This window comes from Mya arenaria, chromosome 9, assembly GCF_026914265.1.
Source record: "Mya arenaria isolate MELC-2E11 chromosome 9, ASM2691426v1".
NCBI classification, from domain to species: Eukaryota; Metazoa; Mollusca; class Bivalvia; order Myida; family Myidae; genus Mya; species Mya arenaria.
This window is the reverse complement of record NC_069130.1, coordinates 21,454,778-21,476,792: the sequence shown is the minus strand read 5'-3', so window position 1 is coordinate 21,476,792 and position 22,015 is coordinate 21,454,778. Positions and strand designations below refer to the sequence as shown.

Here is a 22,015-nt window from a genome sequence, read left to right as displayed (position 1 = left end):
GCCATGGGAAATAGAACTTCTCTTGCAGCCTGTAGTTCAAAGGCCAAGGTCAAAGTTATTTTTTTTCTTTGGACAACTTCGTCCACAAAATAATCCGAGTATCGCAACACCAAGGCCCTGGTATTTCAACTTCATTGGTATTTTGTGCTTTATCAATGTATCAACCACTTGTTCATTTGAGGTCAGTATGTCAATGGTCATTGACACCTCATGCAGTCTAGTAGACGATTTTGATGGTGGTTATTATTTTTATTTATGACTCCTTCATGTATGTAATTTGCATCCCCAGCACATATTTCCCTTACACAATGAATGCAAACTGCATGCATATGATCAAAGTACAAGCACTCTGCTGCAATATGTTACTAAATTTGATTACTTAATACAATTCTTATTAAATAGCCATCAATATTAAATGGTTCCTGATGAATGCAACGACTGTTAAATTAAAATTGCTAATATCTTTTCTACATCTATTTTAGATTTTGCCATATTTCTATCTGAATGTTATTCATTCAGTTAAAACTCGCGTTGTCGAAGTCGCTGTGACCTTTGAAAATTCCACCCTATATATTGGAAAATAAATCGGTTTTACTGTAACCTCGAGATAACAGAGTTCGACATAGCGTGTTTAACTGTACCGTATAAACATCCTGTATTACAAGTAATTTTAAAATGATTTTTTTTTATAATACTGGATAACATATATATACATAAGATAGTTTATGTAGTTTGCTAGGTAAATGGTTTCATCGGTTTGATTAATACTGGATAACATATAATAAACATAGTAATGAAATCATGAATACTCATTGCATACAGACACTACCCCGGTCACACGGACGTCAACAACCGCTAAGCCAGCCATGAAACCTAAACCCTCCATACGGCGGCAGGCGTCCACTATGACTCGGGCGCAGGTTGGAGACAAGGTGTGCGTCGAACTTCCGGAAGCAGCTCTTAAGGAGATGCAGAAGGGCCATGGAGGCTGGAGTATGCGCATGAAGGATGTAAGTGAGCTTTAATGTCATAGATTAATTGTGTATAACAGTGTAATGACGATTGACAAATCACCAAAGCAACTACAGTCGAACCCCGTTGGCTCGAACTCGCTTGGCTCGAAATCCTCGTTTGATCGAGCTGGATGTAAAGTATTGATTTCTTTATGCTTCATGGAAGCATTCCCGCTTGACTCGAACATTCCGAGGCTCGAGGTAATTTTGCCGGTCCCTGGAAGTTCGAGCCAACGGGGTTCGACTGTATTGCAACGTGTTTAGATCATATGTTGAAGTTTTTCAGCTAATGATAAATGCAGCCATATTTTATTTAACAAATATCCTTAATTTGGTCAACCGGTTGTTTGATTGGCAACTTACGACATGTCAATTAGAACATCACAATAAACATGGTACAGAGTAAAAAGTTTGGTCATAGACACTGTTGTTAAGCCATCAGTCCGTACTGTTTTAACCGGAAAATAGACAATGATACATATAAAAAATACATACACGCGTGTGCGTACTTGCAGTACATTGGTCAACACGGGGTGGTACGCAAGTTCGAGGAGAACGGTGACTGTGTGATCGACTATGACGACAAGCAGTGGCGCTTCAACCCGGAAGCCCTCAGAAAGGTATGCTACTTCCGATCAATATGTATTATACCTAGCAATATTTTCATGATTTGCACAGGGGTAATTATATATATGTATACGAGTGAAATATCGATTTGATTTGAAAAATCGCGTAAGTAACACAACGTCATTTTTGTGACGTCATCTCAAATAATTTAAACCTTGCATGTTGGACGCTACGTTAATAAAAAACATAAATCAACACGTGTAGAAATAACATTATATAAGAGTGAAAAAAACAGCAGCAACATAACACAATATTTCACCAATAAGCATAAACAGCTCTCAGTGTAATATTTTATTTTATGTTTGTCCTTCATTTAAGAGGGATTGTGCAACACCACGCGTACGCGTTCCTATACGTGGAAATTGATACACGTTAATGTATACGTTACAGTTGAATTTTAAAAAGTCGTTTGAGAAATCTTTCTTTAAACGTGAACTTGCACGAAGTGCACAAAAAGTCGAACTTATGTACAATGTACACATACATTAATGACGAAGTGCACAAAAAGTCGAACTTATGTACAATGTACACATACATTAATGACGAAGTGCACAAACAGTCCAACTTATGTACAATGTACACATACATTAATGACTAAGTGCACAAACAGTCGAACTTATGTACAATGTACACATACATTGTACAAACAGTTGAACTGATGCAAATTGTACACATACACTAATGACGAAGTGCACAAAAAGTTGAACTGATGTACAATGCACACATACATTAATGACGAAGTGCACAAACAGTCGAACTAATGTACAATGTACACATACATTAATGACGAAGTGCACAAACAGTCGAACTTATGTACAATGTACACATACATTAATGACGAAGTGCACAAAAAGTTGAACTTATGTACAATGTACACATACATTAATGACGAAGTGCACAAACAGTCGAACTGATGTACAATGCACACATACCTTGATGACGTAGTGTACAAACAGTTGAACTGATGCAAATTGTACACATACATTAATGACGAAGTGCACAAAAAGTTGAACTTATGTACAATGTACACATACATTAATGACGAAGTGCACAAACAGTCGAACAAATGTACAATGTACACATACATTAATGACGAAGTGCACAAAAAGTTGAACTTATGTACAATGTACACATACATTAATGACGAAGTGCACAAACAGTCGAACTGATGTACAATGTACACATACATTAATGACGAAGTGCACAAAAAGTCGAACTTATGTACAATGTACACATACATTAATGACGAAGTGCACAAACAGTCGAACCTATGTACAATGTACACATACACTAATGACGAAGTGCACAAACAGTTGAACTGATGTACAATGCACACATACCTTGATGACGAAGTGCACAAAAAGTTGAACTTATGTACAATGCACACATACCTTGATGACGTAGTGTACAAACAGTTGAACTGATGTACAATGCACACATACATTGATGACGAAGTGCACAAAAAGTTGAACTTATGTACAATGCACACATACATTAATGACGAAGTGTACAAACAGTTGAACTGATGTACAATGCACACATACCTTGATGACGTAGTGTACAAACAGTTGAACTGATGCACAATGTGCATATCCCTTGATGACGCAATGGACAAAAATAAGTTTATACGTACACGTACCCGTACAAGTAGCGTTTTCTTAACCTCTTTATTACTATTCTGAGAATTTGTACTCCACCCCCGGAAGCGGCGGAGAGAAATCAGTTGTGAATACTTTTTTATGGTTAACTTCTATACAGGCTCGAATGGCATTATAGCAAAAATAACACAGTTATTGTTATTTTTAGAATATATCTACTGACGAGGAACAATTTTCAAATCCTCTTTCAGGTTCCGTCTCTGAAGGTCGGTGACATCGTGCGCATCATACCGGAAGTGGAGAAAGCGGAAGCGCTGCAGAAGAAACATGGCGGATGGACATCTGAGATGACAGAGGTACGACACGGCTAGTTTAGTGTTTGATTTATGGCGGATTCATACTTATCATGTCCGCTCTAGTAATACAACAATACAGAATGCACAATACCTACAGTGTCAATGAAGTGATTTTATCACACAACATTGAAGCATTTAAGAATTAACGTACACCAGGGTGAGGAATCACGTGACTTCAAAGGGGTTCTCATATGGGTAACCACGGGTCACAACCGATGTAAACAAAAAAGTAAGTGATCTAAATTTATAAATAATTTTGATGCAATCCTTGGCCAAAATTTTCAGCGTTGCATTGTTCTAAAAATTCCGTCAAAAAGAAGTATTGGCCAAGGATTGCATCATTAAGCTACAAGAAAATCTAAAGAATTTCACACATGTAGAAACAGAAAATAGCAGTCTTTTACAGACGTAGAACTCTTTTCTTATTTTTTTCTGTCAAAAACGTTATTTAGAAACTTACGTCACTTACTTCCATATATATATGGGAACCCATTAAAGTCACGTGATTCCTCACCCTGGTACACGCTTTTTAAATACTAGTCTTATTGTTTAAATGTCTATTTTATGGTATGTAATGCTTTATGTCTCATACATAAGAATCCTAGCCCGTAATTATTGAACACCATTAAGTCTTTTATAATAATTAAAACTAAGGACACTATTTATGTTATGGTAAAATCAGTTAAAGGCGCACAATATAAATTGTTGCTATTTGTTTTTCAATTTTAATGCATAATCGAGTTTAACTCATTTGACTTAAATGATCAAAACAAACAACCCATATGATTTCATTACAAATAAAACATATCAGCGATTCGTTTGCGTTTTTTTGTCTGTGGAATTTATGGCCACGTAGCTATTAATTAATGATTATTTACTAAGGTTAATATAATTTACCTGTACCTATATCAATTGTTCTTTCGTTTTTATCATTATTGGCATTACAGACAAATGAGTTATACATGATAATGCATTACAATTTACATTTTTTTTAAATATCAACCTACATTGTGGGCCTTTAAATGAAAGTATCTCAAGACAAACAATGTTTTGTATGGTAAAATGAAGTATACGTAAGTAATTTGGCTGTATGTCTGATGCTTAAGTTTCTTATGCTTAATATCTTTTAAGAAATTAGGGCCAGTAAATCATTTTTAATACAGTTAAATATGATAACTCCAGGTACTGGGAGCCGTTGGGAAGATCGTTAAGATTGACTCTGACGGGGACGTAGCCGTGGCGTTCGGCAGTAAGGCGTTCGTTTTTAATCCCGCCTGCTGCGAAGCTGCACCAGGTCAAACAGTTTCGGAATTCAGTGGAGGTAGCGGCGGTGGCGGCGCTGGTGGCGGCGAAAGACGAGCAGGGGGTTGGTTACTATGACTTTATATCAAAACTACCAGCTCAGTTGCTAAGGTCGTTGGTTCACGGCTAGGCGCGCCCGACGAAGGGATTGTGGGATCAAGTCTTAGTCGCGTTGTCTAAATACTGAATATTGTTGTATTCTAATTGTGAATGGGCTTTCGGGTGTGAGGGGCGACGGTGGCATAGAATGTTAGTTTTTTCTTAAACAATAGTATAGTATTGTATCCGAGGATATACTTAATAAATACAAAATAAGATTTGTATGATAAAACGTCGTATATTGAAAAATCCATTTGAGGTGCCGGTGCCGGTGGTGGCGGTGGTGGAGCTTCAGGTGGAAGCGGCGGGGGTGGTGGCGGAAAGACCGGTGATGATGACGACGACGACACTAGGGACGAGGCTGCCGAAGCGCTCGCGAACCTGATAGCGCAGCTCTTTCTGGTTAGACCACAGACGGCCGCAGGCGCGCAACACCTGGTCGCCGCTGCCGCCAACAATGACGTGGCTTCTTTGATTAAGCTATTGAAAGCTCAACCAAAACTGGTTGGTATATTGGCATCATAATCTTGTCACTCACTTACGCCTCATGTGCGTAACAACTCTGCCAACCTAGGGCAAAAGCATCAAGATATATGAACATGTGATTAGGCCGCCGGCGATTAACTCAATACTCATTAAGCTAAGTAGCCCATTCGATAATAATATACTGAAATTAATGATTTTAATTCGAGTACTAACGCTTTTTAGCCGATAAAGGACCGGTATGATATCATTAATTTACCTCTATTTCCCTTGGCATACAGCACCTTTTCAATACGGGCGCCGCCATGATAAACAGTTTTTATAGACCTGTATTATTTCCGAGGTCAAATATGTTGGATAATGGCCGAGTTATTCCGCTGGACTCAGCTCCAACATCTTGTGTTTGTGATAACGTGACATGGATGTCAGTACTACATCAATTAACAATTAACATGCCATGGTACCAATAACTAGCGGCCTAACATTCATTTAGCATATCGATGGCCTCACTTCCAAATGTCGAAGCTACAAAATCCCATGTTTTTAGTTGCAAAGTTTTTAGTATTTAATCTTGGTAATTTGATCACACCTTTTTTTACAAAATGCCGAGGTTACAATTTTGTTGCTTACAATATCTTAAGATCCGGCATTTTTGCTTCTCTGTGTGATGTCCAATTATTGCTCGAAATTTTTATCACGCAATACAACACCATTTTCTCATTGGACTATTACTCGTACTACATTTTGTAGTTAGATGCGGTTCGCCTGATTTTAGTCATGTAAAAATTCCGAAACAGAAAACAAGCGGCTTCGGCATTTTGAAGTGAGGCCTTCGATATATGGTATGATTTAATTATATTTCATTTTTGGACCACTGACAATCTCTGATAATGTTCAAACATGTGGGGCATAATGACAACATTTATATTTTAATTAAATCCTTTGTAAATCTCATATCAAAGAGGAGCAAAGGAAGAAGGTCATACAGCTCCAATAATCTCCAGCAACGAGGGTAAACCCAATCGTGGTTAAGGAATAAACGGTGGTGGTGTGTAAGCTTATTTATACTCGCACAGCATAGTGCAAAGACAGAATATAACACTGTCACACTGGACCCTCTACCCCATGCAATGTCCCTCTCGGAAGACGATTTGTATATTTTGTAGTTATGTGGCGGGGAATCGAACCTGCGACCCCTGGATCGGCAGTCAAGTGTGTAACTACTAGACCTCGGATCCGCCACTAATAACTGTTGTTCTCTATATTTAAGATCAACGAGAAGCACAAGGGACTGACGGCTTTGATCATCTCCGCCCACGAGGGCCACAAGGGCGTGGTCGATATTTTAATCAAGTGTAAGGCGGACCTTAACCTTCGAGAGGAGAAAGGAAACACGGCGCTCATGGCAGCTCTCATGAAGTAAGTTGTCAGCAGAATAATATGTTTTGTTCAAAACGCGTTTTCCGGCTGTGCTGAAGTCAGGATTTGAAACGGGCAGGGTGCTAGTTCAAAAAGGGCACTTTTGATGCGCATTTTATGAGCCTAAATGGAGAACTTGACCTTGCAAGTGTCAATTTTTAGTTTACATTGTGTATGTGTGTCAGTTTGTGCTAATTGTTTGATAAATTTCATATCGTGTGTTTTATAATTTGTTACATTGCTGGCCCGAAAAAAGACCTATAAACCTATTATATTATCTTCAGGAAGCGAGAGGAGGTTTCGATGATGTTGATCGAAGCAGGCGCAGACATACGGATGTGGAATGCGAACGGGCGGACGGCCCTCCACTTTGCAGCGTCAAACGGGGCAAACAGCGTCCTTCGGGAGCTACTGAACAGGAAGGCGGACCCCAACAGACAAGTTAGGGCATAATTGTTGTTGTGGTTGACGATGTGTAAAAAGGACATATCCTTAGTGCCTTCATAACAGCAATTTTATAGATATGTTTGGGGAAAAAGTATTTTCTATATCATAATTAAAAGACGATGATTTAGTCCTTTTTGAAGACACAGTCTGAATGTTTGCGTTCCTTGTCCAACTTTTCCAAAACATCTTAAGCATAACAAGATAAATATCTTATTTAATTTACATCAACTTGATTTTACCCCAAAAAGAAGTTGCCGGGGGAATATTCAATAACCGCATCAGATTTCCCTTAATTTTAAGATCAGAATCCAAGTGTTCTGTTTAGACTGTTAAGACTACAATTAATTGGCCAATAGACTGAGACCTATCTAAGGACAAGTATAAGAACGATATTGAATGCGGCCTCTGGCCCCAAATTATCGATACATCGCAAGTCCTTTAAAACTGGATTAAGTTAAGTTCGCTGTTTCTGTGTTAGGAAAACTTGTGTAATATTCTCATTTTGAAGAGTTCTGATAATTTTAAAGGATATTATTTTTACAAAATCATTATATTTATTTTGCAAAATTTTGTTTAAGTTAGTGCCTTAACGGTCGTCATGCAATCAACAAGGTGAACAATTCTGCAATTATTTTTCCAAATTGTCGACCATAGTTTTATAGACATCTGTGGCATACTTGAACTAGCTTAAAAGCAATTCCCAAAAATCTATTTTAGGACGCCGCAGGAGACACGCCTCTTCATGACGCAATCCATAATAAGAACAACTCGGCCGTCCCATTCCTTGTAGCGGCGCCCGATGCAAATCTCAAACTACTAAACGCGAAAGGACACATTGCGCTTCACTTGGCAGCGATGAAAGATGATGAAATGTACGGTGTCTTGCTTTGTCTATAATGACTTAATTATTGTGGTCTTGATGGTTTTGCAGACATAGACGATGAAATTTGTCTCAAAAAAGTTAATGTTTTTTATGTTTACAATTTCCATTGATAAAATGATTGTTAAACATGTAACATGAGTGTTTGTAGTCGTAACCATTGTGTATTTCATTCGGCCTATGTCCTGATTTATAAATGGTCTGTTCTGTTATGTACTTTGTAAATGTCCATTTGCATTCGAATGTTTTATGTCCAAGAGTATGATTTTTTTTTGTTCTTATCACTAGTATGTCTTGCAGGAATACAATATACTTTTGTGTCTCTTTAATTAGGGCCGTTGAACGGATCCTTACTAAAGCACCCGAGCTCAAAAACGCCCGGAAAAGCACCGACGGCTACACTGCTCTCCACATCGCAGCAATCAATGACAATACCGCAGTGATCAAGACGCTCGTTAGGGTATGTAGTCAGATCCTAGTTTCTCGAAAATGCTGAAGTATTTACTCAACCGAGTACATTGTTCATTTCCTCTTTTATATGTGGAAAGGCAATCAATTTTGGTTATTTCACATTCGGACTTATAATTTTACGTCAATTAATTCATTTAAATGTAAAATCTAGTGTATTCTTAATAAGCTAAAAATAAACATTCAACTCTTATGAACAATTTAAAATGTTCGAGGAATTACAATTCTTGCCCTGAACGCCATCTTTATGCCCCCACAAAGTGGCGGCATATAGGGTTGCCCTTGTCCGTACGTACGTCTGTCCGTACGTACGTACGTACGTACGTCCCGAAGATTGTTTCCGATCTAATTCTTGAAAACCGTTTGTCCAATCCTCACCAAACTTTAAACACATGTTTGTGACCATAATATCTTGATCAAGTTCGATAGTCATGGAAATCGCTTTAGTCATTTAGGAGTTACGGCCCTTTTTTGCCAAAAATACTTCAAAAATATATGTTTCCAATCTAATTCTTGAAAAGTATGTGTCCAATCCTCACCAAACTTTACATACATGATTGTGACCATAATATCTTGATCAAGTTCGATAGCCATGGAAATCGCTTTTGTCATTTAGGAGTTACGGCCCTTTATTTGCAAAAAAAGACTTGAAAAATACGTCCCGAAGATTGTTTCCGATCTAATTCTTGAAAACCGTTTGTCCAATCATCACCAAACTTTAAACACATGTTTGTGACCATAAAATCTTGATCAAGTTCGATAGTCATGGAAATCGCTATAGTCATTTAGGAGTTACGGCCCTTTTTTGCCAAAAATACTTCAAAAATCATTATGGCTTATTTTTTTAATTTACTTATCAAAAGTGCATTACAACATTATTTATTGGAGAAGAGGATTTAAATACAAGTAGAGTAAAAACATAAGCGAGTTTGTACCATGCTAGGCATTCGGATCACCTCGGTTAGATTCCATCGAAAACAACCACGGATGTATATATATGGACGATTCACACTTATTTTCATTTAATTGCGCTGTAAGAAGATCGCGTAGTAATTTCAATTCAGCAGCTATACTTAATGACTTTACTCTAAGAATTTTTAATTATTTGCTCAATAACACCCTTCACTGGTAATCAAATTATACTTAGTAATACAGAATACACGTGAAAACGCTACAAGTAATAAATACTATTATTGTAAATTTTACGAACGACTTCTGATTTTGTTTTTGATAGAAAATGGCCGTTGTGGTCAGAATGCCTTGCTTGGCTGCAAAGTGACGAAATAAGTTCAGTAACCTTCACATAACTTGTATATAATGAAAACAATAGCGCATTCCTGTTAATTCAAGGTTATATTGTTCAAATTAGCTATAACAATTTTCAAAAAAAGTCATAACCTTTGTGTCCAATATATGTTAACGCATCTAGACCAGTTTTGTAGCTTTAGATTATTTTTAAAGATGTACTGCCATCAGCCGTATCTAGAGTTAGCACACATACATTTTTTCAATATTATGTTTACTCACACTCTCAACAGGTATGTTTGCAGATGTAGTGTGGCGTGGATCATCAACAATTATTGCCACCAGTGGCATCTAGAGTCTACACAGGTTTAAAAAAAAGATACACAACTCTTCATATGTTCTGCCATCAAGGACATTTAAAGCCAGCACAGATTTTTCTTTTTACAGTATATTTGTTCTCATACTCTCCTCATGTGTTTTTGTAGATGAAGTGTGATGTGGATGCGAGAAATATCAATAAGTACACACCTCTCCACCTGTCCTGTCATCAGGGGCACCTGGAGGCCTCGCAGGTTCTCATCGAAGCGTGTACGTAAACTATAAAGTCTCAATACACGGCAAAAATAGTTGTAGTTAAATCGTGTATTAGTGACGTAATGCTGTCGTCATAAGGGGTACGGAATACATAATTACATAAGCTTTGTTAAAAAACATCTGTACTTATTTTGACACACTGGTTTCTTTTCACAACCGTTATCAGGGTATAAATTACCATGTTATTTTCTGCTTCTACAAGTGTGGAAAATTTTAGATTTGCGTTTATTTAATGATGCAATCCTTGGCCAAAATGTAAACTTGACGAAAATTTGTAGAACGACATTTAAGCCATGTATTGCATCATTAAAATACAAATCTTTATTAGTTCACACGTGTAGAAGCTGAAAATAGCATAATCTTTAAACGTGTGAAAAATAATTTCAAATATTTTTAGTCAAAAAAGTTATTTAAATCTTAACATCATGTACTTGTGTGTTTACATCGATGGGGATGGACACGCGGCCATTTTCATTTTAAACTATTTAACTTCTAAATTGACGTGATGGACCTGGTACCCACATAACAACTCATCATGTGTTTTAGCCGCGAACGTGAACGTTCAGGACGACGATGGAGATACGCCACTACACAACTGTGTGATGGGAAGGCGACAGGGCGAAGAAACTGAGCAGGTATGCTAATCTATTAGTATTATTTTGTGCAAAAATCTTTTGAAACAGTTTTATATACAGGTTTTGTAACATTTCTCACAGAACTGTTCAACGGCAGGGTAGAAACACACAACTGTTAAGCCCTCGTGTGATGTTGGTTGTAAACTATAAACGGGTTCGCCATCTGCAGCATAAACAAGATAATACAAGAAAAACTGTGATACAAAGTATCACAGCGGGCCCACAAACCGATCTACCATGTAAATATTTTGAAGTTGGTGATGGCTGATGTCGAGTCAAGGCTATGAAGGAATTCAAAGAGACCTATTTTGGTAAAACATTAGTCTATGCACAACTACAGTTTATATTAAACACTTCTTCCAGGTTTCAGTACAACTATAAGTTTAACAGGGGACCATGTTTTGTGACAGACAGCATTAAATCAATATGTCTCTTGCTTACTCAAGAAAACACATAAATAAGACAAACCAAAGTTACAGTTCTTGCACTAGCACAGTTGTAACAATACATTTTTATTTTGGTACCCATTCTTATATTCAGTAACAAATCTCGGGACATTTAGTTACTTATATTGAAAATAAGTTTCAATAACATATTAGTTAAATCACTATGTAAATTGACACTAACTTTACACTGCCAAGTCAAGTTTTCATATATGTTACATTGGTCAGCTGAGGAATTGGTCAGTAACTTATCAATACGGCAGTATCGAGATTCCCTAAAGCATACATTGGTCAGCTAAAAAAATGTCATTTAATTCTGAATGAGGCAGTAATTGGTCATCTATATGCACTGCACCATGAAATGTAATGACCATACAACAATTCAACACCCCAAGGGGCTTTGTGCGAAATGTGACAACATGCCTTTGAGGCTTAATGGACTATACAAAATAATGAACAAATAATAAATAAAAATGAAAAGATTACACTTATTTCGCCATTAATGATTCATGCTTTTTTTACATCACATAAACATTTAATTAGCAATAGTTTGCCTTGTTTTCCACAAAACAACTTCGAACATACAACAGATTAAAGAGAACTCATTTCTTAATTAAAATGATCAATAATGGATGGAAAACAACATTCTTTTGATCGTTCTTTGATGTAGTGCAGATACATGTAGTTCTCCACAAGTTGTTAGGCTAACATTTAAAGCCACATTTACAATTAAAATCATTGGTTCAAACAATTGTAAATGAAACACCTAAAAAAGTAATTTAATCCGTGATATATTCTCATCTTTTCACCAAACCAGCAAAAAAAATATATACTCAATTCATTTCAATGAACTGCCATTTTCAATAAAAATAGACAAACATCCGTCTTTTCGTACACTTTAAGGAGTATATAAAATAAATAAAATAAAATAAGTCTTAAAAAATCTTTAATTTCAAAACTTATTTTTTTTCCTTCTTTGTCTATATGGTCAGCAATTGGTCAGCAACTCTACTCAATTTCTATATCGTCAGCTAACTCGTCAGCACTTTAGTACGTGCCCAGAAACGTAACGTACGAAAGACAACTCTGTATAAAAAATAGACTGTGTCTACATTATTAATGTCAAAAGTAACACCGTTTATTTAATGACGAGACAATCATTATGGTAAGAACGACAACTCATGTATTCAAGGAAAAAAATGACTGTGTCTACATTTTCAGCTCAAAAGTACTTGATTTTTTTAGGAAAAAGAGACGCATATTTTCAACCGAGTTCTTAAGTCTCCATAAACCTTTTACTTACCACGTTTTAAATATAGCGGGCCGCTGCAGCGGCCCGCAATGACAAACAGTGGTGATATGGCAATACAAACTGGGTGATGGGCAGGCGGCATGGTGGAAAAAACGGTGAAGGCTCGTTTCTTAATGACGTTGTCTGTTCTTATAGTTTTCAGTGAATCTCAAAATTACTGTATCAGTGTAAAATCGCTGCATATTTTACCTAACGAACACCAAAAGTAAACATTTCACTCATTGTACGTATACGCCAATACGTGAAATATAGCTTTTGGTGCTTACTAGATGACATATATTGCAATCTTAATTTAAAACAAACAATCTTTCATATATATGTTTATATAAAGTTATTGCAATAGTTTGACACTTCATTTCATCTCAAGACGGACGCGAAATAACTTAGTTTGCACAGGTCAATGCCAAAAAAGGGTGTCTATAATTACAGATGTTGGTATAATTTCTTCATATATTCGAAAACTACTCTTAAACTCTATAAAGTCATGCCAAAATAATATGAAGCCATCAGCCATCAAAAGTTGACCCAAATGATATCTTAATAGACAATCATTTTGAAACTATTTATTACAACACGTGTATTATTCAGTCGAAGACCGTTGGCTCGATCTCCAAACGACAAGCCAAAATACTTCGAGCCTTGGGAAATTCGAGCCAAGCGGGAATGCTTACTGAATGAATATTTGTGTTGATAAGTTAAGGCATACAAAGCATAATCCAGTATCTCCAGTAGAGAAGAGTATTTATGGGACAATCCCGTACTCTTCTGTACCGTTCGTGTTTGTAATTTTCCTACAATATGTCCAGTTGAGAAGAGTATGTATGGGACAGTTCTCGTACTGTTCTGTACTGTTCGTGCTTGTTATTTTCTTACATTATCTCCAGTAGAGAAGAGTACTTATGGGCCAATCTCGTACTGTTCTGTACTGTTCGTGTTTGTAATTTTCCTACATAATCTCCAGACAGGAGATAATTTATTGGACAATCCCGTACTGTTTTCTACTGTTCTTGTTTGTATTTTTCCTACATTATCTCCAGTAGAGAAGAGTTATGGGACAGTTCCCGTACTGTGCTGTACCGTTCGTGTCTGTTTCTTTCCTACATTATCTCCCGTTGAGAAGAGTATTTATAGGATATTTCCTGTACCGTTTTATACTGTTCGTGTCTGTTTCTTTCCTACATTATCTCCAGTTGAGAAGAGTATTTATAGGATATTTCCTGTATCGTTTTGTACTGTTCGTGTCTGTTTCTTTCCTACATTAACTCCAGTTGAGAAGAGTATTTATAGGATATTTCCTGTACCGTTTTGTACTGTTCGTGTCTGTTTCTTTCCTACATTATCTCCAGTTGAGAAGAGTATTTATAGGATATTTCCTGTACCGTTTTATACTGTTCGTGTCTGTTTCTTTCCTACATTATCTTTAATAGAGAAGATTATTTAAAAGTCATTTCCCTTACCGTTCTAGTCTGTTATTGTTTTTTTTTTTATCTCCAGATGAAATGAATATTTATAGGACATTTCCCGAGCTATTCCGTACTAAACTGTGTTTATAACTCTCATTTTAGCTTGCTCGTCTATTGTTCGGCATGCGCATAACCCGTGACGCCGAGGTTCAACAGAGAACAAACCTCGGCTGCCTGCTCATCAAAGCAGGCGCAAACGTCTCCATCATGAACAAGAAAGGACGGACCGCTCTACAAAGCTGTAGTGATGAACGCATGCGAAACGCGCTAACGAGTTATGCAAACAAACAGTATGCATGATTCTCTTACTAGTGTTTTGTTCAATTATGAGTTGATCAATTCAATTACCTGTGCAAACAGTGTGCGTTTCGCAGTCGTGACTGTCCGCGATGTCATGTGCCCATACAGGAACGCTATGATCTGGGTTATCTGGGTCTATCTTATAGACTGCCCTTTGTTTTATTTAAAATGGTGTAGTAAAAGAAAAGTTATCTTTGATTTAAGTCTTTTAAGCAAAATATTGCCTTCCGACGTAGCATATATGACGTAATTTATCACGTGGTATACACACACTGATTTATGATTCTAGTAAATTATTTGATCCAGCTTTTAAATCATCTAGAAAAGAGATGGTATGGGCCTGATGTTTTTATGATGCAATTTTAGAGAAATATTTATGGATATGTCAGCATCCATGCTTTTGTATACATAAATGTTAACGAAGATAATTGCATTATCTTTAAAGCGCCAGGAGTAGTGGCGGTGGTGGCGCCTCTGGTGGAGGACGTCCACAGACTGCAATGGATCTGTTAGCGCAGCTGTTCACGGATTTGCCACTTCCATGCGGAGGCTGCAGGGAGAAAGTGGCGGATGCCAAGTTTGCGCCTTGCGGTCACCGTGTCCTGTGTAAACAGTGTGCGTTTCGCGTCCGTGACTGTCCGCGATGCCATGTGCCCATACTGGAACGCTATGATATGGGTAAATAGTATATTTCTGTTTTACCATTCTTTCCGAATTCAGACGTTTATATTACAACCATTGTACTGTTTAGAGAGTGTTTGCTTTGTTTTCGTTCAATTAGTCAATCCTATATGGAAACGGTTACACGTAGAATGTGTGTTAACCGTGTAAGAACTAACTTGCGGTTTAACAACAAAATTTTTATATTTATACATTTCTTTATTATATAACCATTATAAATCCACACGCAATACATATCGCAAAATACGGTTCAAACTCCAGTGCAATAAGGCCGTATTCCACTCTTGTGACGTCACGTCATAACAAGTATCGTTGCGCAATGTTAAAATGACTTCATAAAACAAAATAGTGCGTCGTTAAAATGACATTTATTATGAAAACATGTGGCTTTTAAGGGATCTAACCAGTAATGTATATAATGAAAGGGTTGTTAGTACTGCGTTTGATCCGGAATGTTGTATTCGACTCTGTGGATATTTGCAGATTTTGATTTCACTGGGTTTGCGCCTCGTGAAATCCGAATCTGCAAAAATCCACTCGAGTCGAACACAACCTCCCGGATGAAAACGCTTTACTAATAACCCTATTATATTTTTTATATTTATTGAATATGATTCTTGACCGAAACCCCCATGATTGAAATTATAATCTAAATAACTTCAAATGGATTCCAAAAGAAATATTTAAAACATACATGTACTACCACGCTAAATTGGCACATATATATTGAAAACTACATTATTTGAAAAACATTATAATTATGACTATTTAGGAAATCTTAATTTAAAAGTAAGCGATCACTATTTTGATTGACAATTATTTATAATTGTTCTGCAGCACGTTATAACATTGATGCGATCACATTGAGGGTGCCTGCTAGATTGTATTAACTACCTGAATTTATATAATAACTAATTTCAGTTTTGCTCGCACCCTCGATGTTTTATTATAACAAGACCTTGGCTGACAAACAAAGCGTCCTAACTGTGTTAAGGCGATGGGTGTCTTTAATCCTATAATAGATAGAAAACACCTCTTTGTAATGGAATAATTGTTTGCTCGTTCTAAGACAAAAAAGGTGCAAAAACGTTCAATCTGTGAGAGTGCAGCTTTATTCAATCTGTGAGAGCGAAGCTTTATCTAATCTCTGAGAGTGCAGTTTTATTCAATCTGTGAGAGTGCAGCTTTATTAAATCTTTGCGAGTGCAGAGCTTTATTCAATTTGTGAGAGTGCAGAGCTTTATTCAATCTGTGAGAGTGCAACTTTATTCAATCTGTAAGAGTGCAGCTTTATTCAATCTGTAAGAGTGCAGAGCTTTATTCAATCTGTGAGAGTGAAGCTCTATTCAATCTGTGAGAGTGTAGCTTTATATAATCTGTGAGAGTGCAGAGCTTTATTCAATCTGTGAGAGTGCAGCTTTATTCAATCTGTGAGAGTGCAGATTTATTCAATCTGTGAGAGTGCAGCTTTATTCAATCTGTGAGCGTGCAGCTTTATTCAATCTGTGAGAGTGCAGCTTTATTCAATCTGTGAGAGTGCAGCTTTATTCAATCTGTGAGCGTGCAGCTTTATTCAATCTGTGAGAGTGCAGCTTTATTCAATCTGTGAGAGTGCAGCTTTATTCAATCTGTGAGAGTGCAGAGCTTTATTCAGTCTGTGAGAGTGAAGCTTTATTAAATCAGTGAGAGTGCCGAGCTTTATTCAATCTGTAAGAGTGCAGAGCTTTATTCAATCTGTGAGAGTGCAGCTTTATTCAATCTGTGAGCGTGCAGCTTTATTCAATCTGTGAGAGTGCAGCTTTATTCAATCTGTGAGAGTGCAGCTTTATTCAATCTGTGAGCGTGCAGCTTTATTCAATCTGTGAGAGTGCAGCTTTATTCAATCTGTGAGAGTGCAGCTTTATTCAATCTGTGAGAGTGCAGAGCTTTATTCAGTCTGTGAGAGTGAAGCTTTATTCAATCTGTGAGAGTGCCGAGCTTTATTCAATCTGTGAGAGTGCAGAGCTTTATTCAATCTGTGAGAGTGCCGAGCTTTATTCAATCTGTTAGAGTGAAGCTTTATTCAATCTGTGAGAGTGCCGAGCTTTATTCAATCTGTGAGAGTGCCGAGCTTTATTCAATCTGTGAGAGTGCCGAGCTTTATTCAATCTGTGAGAGTGCCGAGCTTTATTCAATCTGTGAGAGTGAAGCTTTATTCAATCTGTGAGAGTGCAGCTTTATATAATCTGTGAGAGTGCCGAGCTTTATTCAATCTGTGAGAGTGCAGCTTTATTCAATCTGTGAGAGTGCAGCTTTATTCAATCTGTGAGAGTGCAGAGCTTTATTCAATCTGAGAGTGAAGCTTTATTCAATCTGTGAGAGTGCCGAGCTTTATTCAATCTGTGAGAGTGTAGCTTTATTCAATACATGAGTGTGCAGGTTTAAAAGCAAAATTCTAAGGCCTTACATACACTAAACGTGGGGTATACAACGTTTAAACCACACAGGCGGACCACACATACATCATAATAAATATTTATATAAATTCACGCATTCCATAAACCTCTAACATGTACAAAATCACAGTATTATGATATGATATGGGTGTTTGTATTTTACAGAAGGGAATCGCTTAGTTGCCATGGATTCCTGCAAGGTACAGTAGGTGGGAGGCGACTCTGGTGGAAGATCTTACACAGAAACAATTTGTGTTGTGAAATAGACTTTGTATATTCGCGCTTGTGATATGAGATATTCCTGAATATTCGAAATGGAGACCTTGAAGTGATTCCAATCTGTATGCCTATATTAGGTTTCTTTTTGCATTTATTGATGTTTTTATGAAAACCATATGTGTGTGGGTTTTTCTTTGTTTTACTTTTTTGATTTTTGTGTGTTTTATGCAATTGTCCATGTACATGCAATTATTTTGTTACGGAACTACTTTGTGATATCGTTTTATTGACTTTTAATGAAATGTTTCCCTGTAACACCCTATAGATAGTTACTACTACACTCAGAGGTACACGCATTTTAATTGTTTAATAAGTGTTGGTCAATCGGCATATAACCTTTGACCAATACCCGTAAGAACATTGACATGATGGCCATGACATGCATTCAGTTTTGAATGTTGTACAAACACAAACATATATTCTACGGAATACAGCATATAGCTAATTTTATCTAGTGTATATAGGATTATATCTGTCACGATAACTATACAGAATTTTGTTCAACGAGTTCAGAAATTATGTCAATAATCGAGCCTTTTTGCTAACATATATCCTGGACGAGATGAACACAATTCTGTATTTTTTAGTTGTATTGTCCATGTTGTTTCGAAAATTCTTTATTGTCTAATGACAAGTGTCAGGTTCCTTATTTCATATGTTTCTCTAGTAACAAATAGCAAAACGGACATACCTGTATCAGCTGCTCTAGCGATGATCCGAATACCACAATGCAAGACCATTTCCCGGGTCACATGCACTCAAAAAATGCAGTATCCGAGCAATTAAAAACTACAGATACATCTGATCGTTTCAGTTTTGTTTATATGTATAATGCATATTAAGACGTTATGCAGTAAGAATCACAACGAATACACTATACTTTTAACGAAAACTGCTTTCTTTTAAATTGTGACGTCATATCCGGTAAAATGAGGTCAAAATTTGTTACGATTTCATGACATCATTTCCTTTAAGGTATAGCATGTCCTAAAAATAATTAATCTTACAATTTTGATTTATCAAAAAAAAAATGCCGTTTAAGAAGACGCTAAAGTGTTTCAATTAAATATTTCCGGTATTCTATAAAGGGTGTTAACATAACAACTTGGCATAACTGATCTTACTTTTTTACGGTTAGGCCAAGTTGGCCCCTTTTTAACACTTTGACGTATTAGGTTGTAAATTGGGAAAAAAATGCGTACATATTATGTATTCCATGAATGTATTTGTATTATTCAATAGTTTGTTTGATTTAGTATTGTGCTGGTACTACTTGTCCCGCTATAAAAGACTTTGAAGTATGATTTTGTATATTGGGCTAACAGTGCATGCATATTATACATGTATTTCATGAACGTATTTGTATTATTCCATATTTTGTTAGATTTAGTCTTGTGCTAGGACTACGAGTCCCGCTACAAAGGACTTTCTTATTGATAGTGATGTATTCGTTCATTTTTTTCGAGTATCATTCAATAAAGTGATAGTCTCAGCAAAGATGTGTTTTGATTTTTTCCCTTTAATGGCTGATCAGAATGTTATTATGTGATAGGATTATAAGTATCTTCCATGGCCGAGAGTGTAAGATAGGTTCATTCTGACCCGAGCGTAGGGTGTTTTGCGGAAACGAGGTTTACCGAATTTCCGCAAAACACCCTGCGCGAGAGTCGGGGTGAACCTATCTTACACGAGCGACTATGGTAGATGCTTTTTCTCCCACCCAAGTAAAACAAAATTAAGTAAAAATGTATTTTTTGATGGAACTCTTTTGTGCTTGGTGAAAATAATTGCGTATGTATATGTGATAATTTGTGGTTGTCATGGATATGTGCGCATTGATTCAGGTTATGTTAACAGTCAAATAGCTCTTTAAATAGTTCTAAGGAGAGTGGAGCATTATTTCTAGAAAGGTGCGTGAAAACTGTATTATGGTGACATTTGAAGCGAGAAATAATTAATTAGCGTTCTAAATATTGCCACAAGACTAGGTTTCCATGATGCTACAGACGACAGTCTTCAACAAGGGAGGTAATTACAATGTGTTGACCATTAAAAAGGAGTTCCATACGGGCATTTTATCTTCGCCCGTGGGCAAGATTAGAATTTCTAGCATGGTTAAATTATTGGATCTACTTATCTAGGGTGCGAGAAAAGAAAATCCTAGTGCGCTGATACACACAACACAACTTTTAACTAGACCTGATAAAAAGGCCTTTTATTTTATAAATTATAGTACTGTTATGAAATTTAGATACTATAAAGAGAAAATAAAGACAATCAAACTCAAATAATTCAAATAAATAACGTCATATAGCGCACGTGTGTCACGTGAATATCACATGTTTGTTTCTTGAAATACCACACAAGTTAAATGTGTCCCCATCTATGCTTGGAAATCATAACATGTATACGGAAAAACAAGCAAGAATCGGCTTTGTACCAGCCAAAAATGTCTCATTTATTTTTTACATATAATGTATTACCCTATCGATACTGAAAACTTTACCCGAACCGATGCTGAAGACTATGTTTTCAAAGGATTATGTGAAAGAATGGTTGTTAAAATATAATTAAGATATGCAAATTCATCTCGGTTGTACTTAAAACTTAAAGAAACCCACCTAGCAATGTAGCCTAGCCCGAACTATTTTTCTCTATAAATAGTCTTGCTATAACAGGTTTTATGCCATCAAACATAACGGGTCCTGGTTTCCCGTTAAGCACATTTTGCTGGTACACGATCACCATGGCGAGTGTAGTGTGTGCGTCTATTGCATGGCAAAATCAAAACAGTCGAAAAGAGTTGTGGAAGTAAGATCATAGCCATTTTAACGGTCTTGGTAGGGACATTTTGGTGTTTAGTGACTGATTTAATGAAACAAAGGTCAGAATCGTTATGAGATCGTGAAGATAAATCATTACTCGATTGATAATTTCCAGTTAGTTGTTTGCATAGGTTTTTTTGGTGTGCAAAAAATCGTTTTTTCATAAAAAAGGAAGTCACAAGGATCCAGAAATGACTGGTTTCCTCACTTTATTGGATTATAGCTACTAGTATCAGGTTCACATTTTTATAAAGCTATGCTATTTAAATGCTTGAATGGTGATTAAAATGATAAACAACTGTCGTACATTTACTGACAAAAGTAACGCTATCTTATTTCCAAAATCCAAGCTACGGTGAGTTCATACATTTATCAATTACTTTATACTATATGTCTTTCTCTGTTCACGTATAAATCAAAGGGTGACAACACACGTGCGCAAGTTGCTTGATAATTTTTGTGTTATCTTTGTTCTAGAAACCTTCGACTACTGCTATCCACGGCAATATCTAAAGCATGAATCATTGAATGCTAAAAATAAATAATTAAAAGTAAGATTTTTTTGTGTTTTTTTACTTGTGTACATATAGCATGCTTTTATAATGATATCCTATTTTTAATTGTTTTGTAAAACACATATGTATATATTGAACCATCGTGGTGTCTGCATTCGACATAAATCTCAATTCTATATATAAGGAAATTAAGCTGTCTAGACAGCTGCTTATCTGTCTCTCAAGACTGAATTATTACCTTTTATAACCTTTCATGTCTCGGTATCTTTCTCTACAAATATTGTTTGTATTATGATCTTCAATGATTTCAAAATATAGCTTATGCAAATCAGAAATATAATATGTTAAACTACAGTTTATTACCGTGTTTTTGTTTTTTTAAATCATTAGGCATTATTTTTATACTTTCGTCCATATGTACTCACGTAGTGAAACGTACATGTGATTTTAATTGTCAATGGTCATCCAAATATCAAGTTATATAAGTACATGTTTTTATTAACTTTAAGTCCATAAAACATTACAATGTATTAAAAGCGTGAGGAAAGTATAACTATAGCAACATTGCATATTCGTAATAATCATAATATATGTAG

General features: G+C 36.3%; 1 protein-coding gene across 2 annotated transcripts in view; it reads left to right on the top strand.

Moving 5' to 3' along the window:
• Positions 1-19,570, top strand: part of LOC128203179 (E3 ubiquitin-protein ligase MIB2-like) — a 30,389-nt gene extending 10,819 nt beyond the window's left edge. For both annotated transcript variants that reach the window (XM_052904473.1, XM_052904474.1), the window contains 14 exons: positions 823-1,010; positions 1,529-1,633; positions 3,490-3,594; positions 4,777-4,960; positions 5,255-5,499; positions 6,749-6,897; positions 7,182-7,338; positions 8,062-8,216; positions 8,558-8,684; positions 10,423-10,525; positions 11,078-11,166; positions 14,487-14,674; positions 15,130-15,362; positions 17,966-19,570. In XM_052904473.1, the coding sequence (XP_052760433.1) occupies positions 823-1,010; positions 1,529-1,633; positions 3,490-3,594; positions 4,777-4,960; positions 5,255-5,499; positions 6,749-6,897; positions 7,182-7,338; positions 8,062-8,216; positions 8,558-8,684; positions 10,423-10,525; positions 11,078-11,166; positions 14,487-14,674; positions 15,130-15,362; positions 17,966-18,009 (2,072 nt within the window). In that variant the 3' untranslated portion in view covers positions 18,010-19,570. The remainder of the gene's footprint in view (positions 1-822; positions 1,011-1,528; positions 1,634-3,489; positions 3,595-4,776; positions 4,961-5,254; positions 5,500-6,748; positions 6,898-7,181; positions 7,339-8,061; positions 8,217-8,557; positions 8,685-10,422; positions 10,526-11,077; positions 11,167-14,486; positions 14,675-15,129; positions 15,363-17,965) is intronic.
• Positions 19,571-22,015: the final 2,445 nt, after the last annotated feature.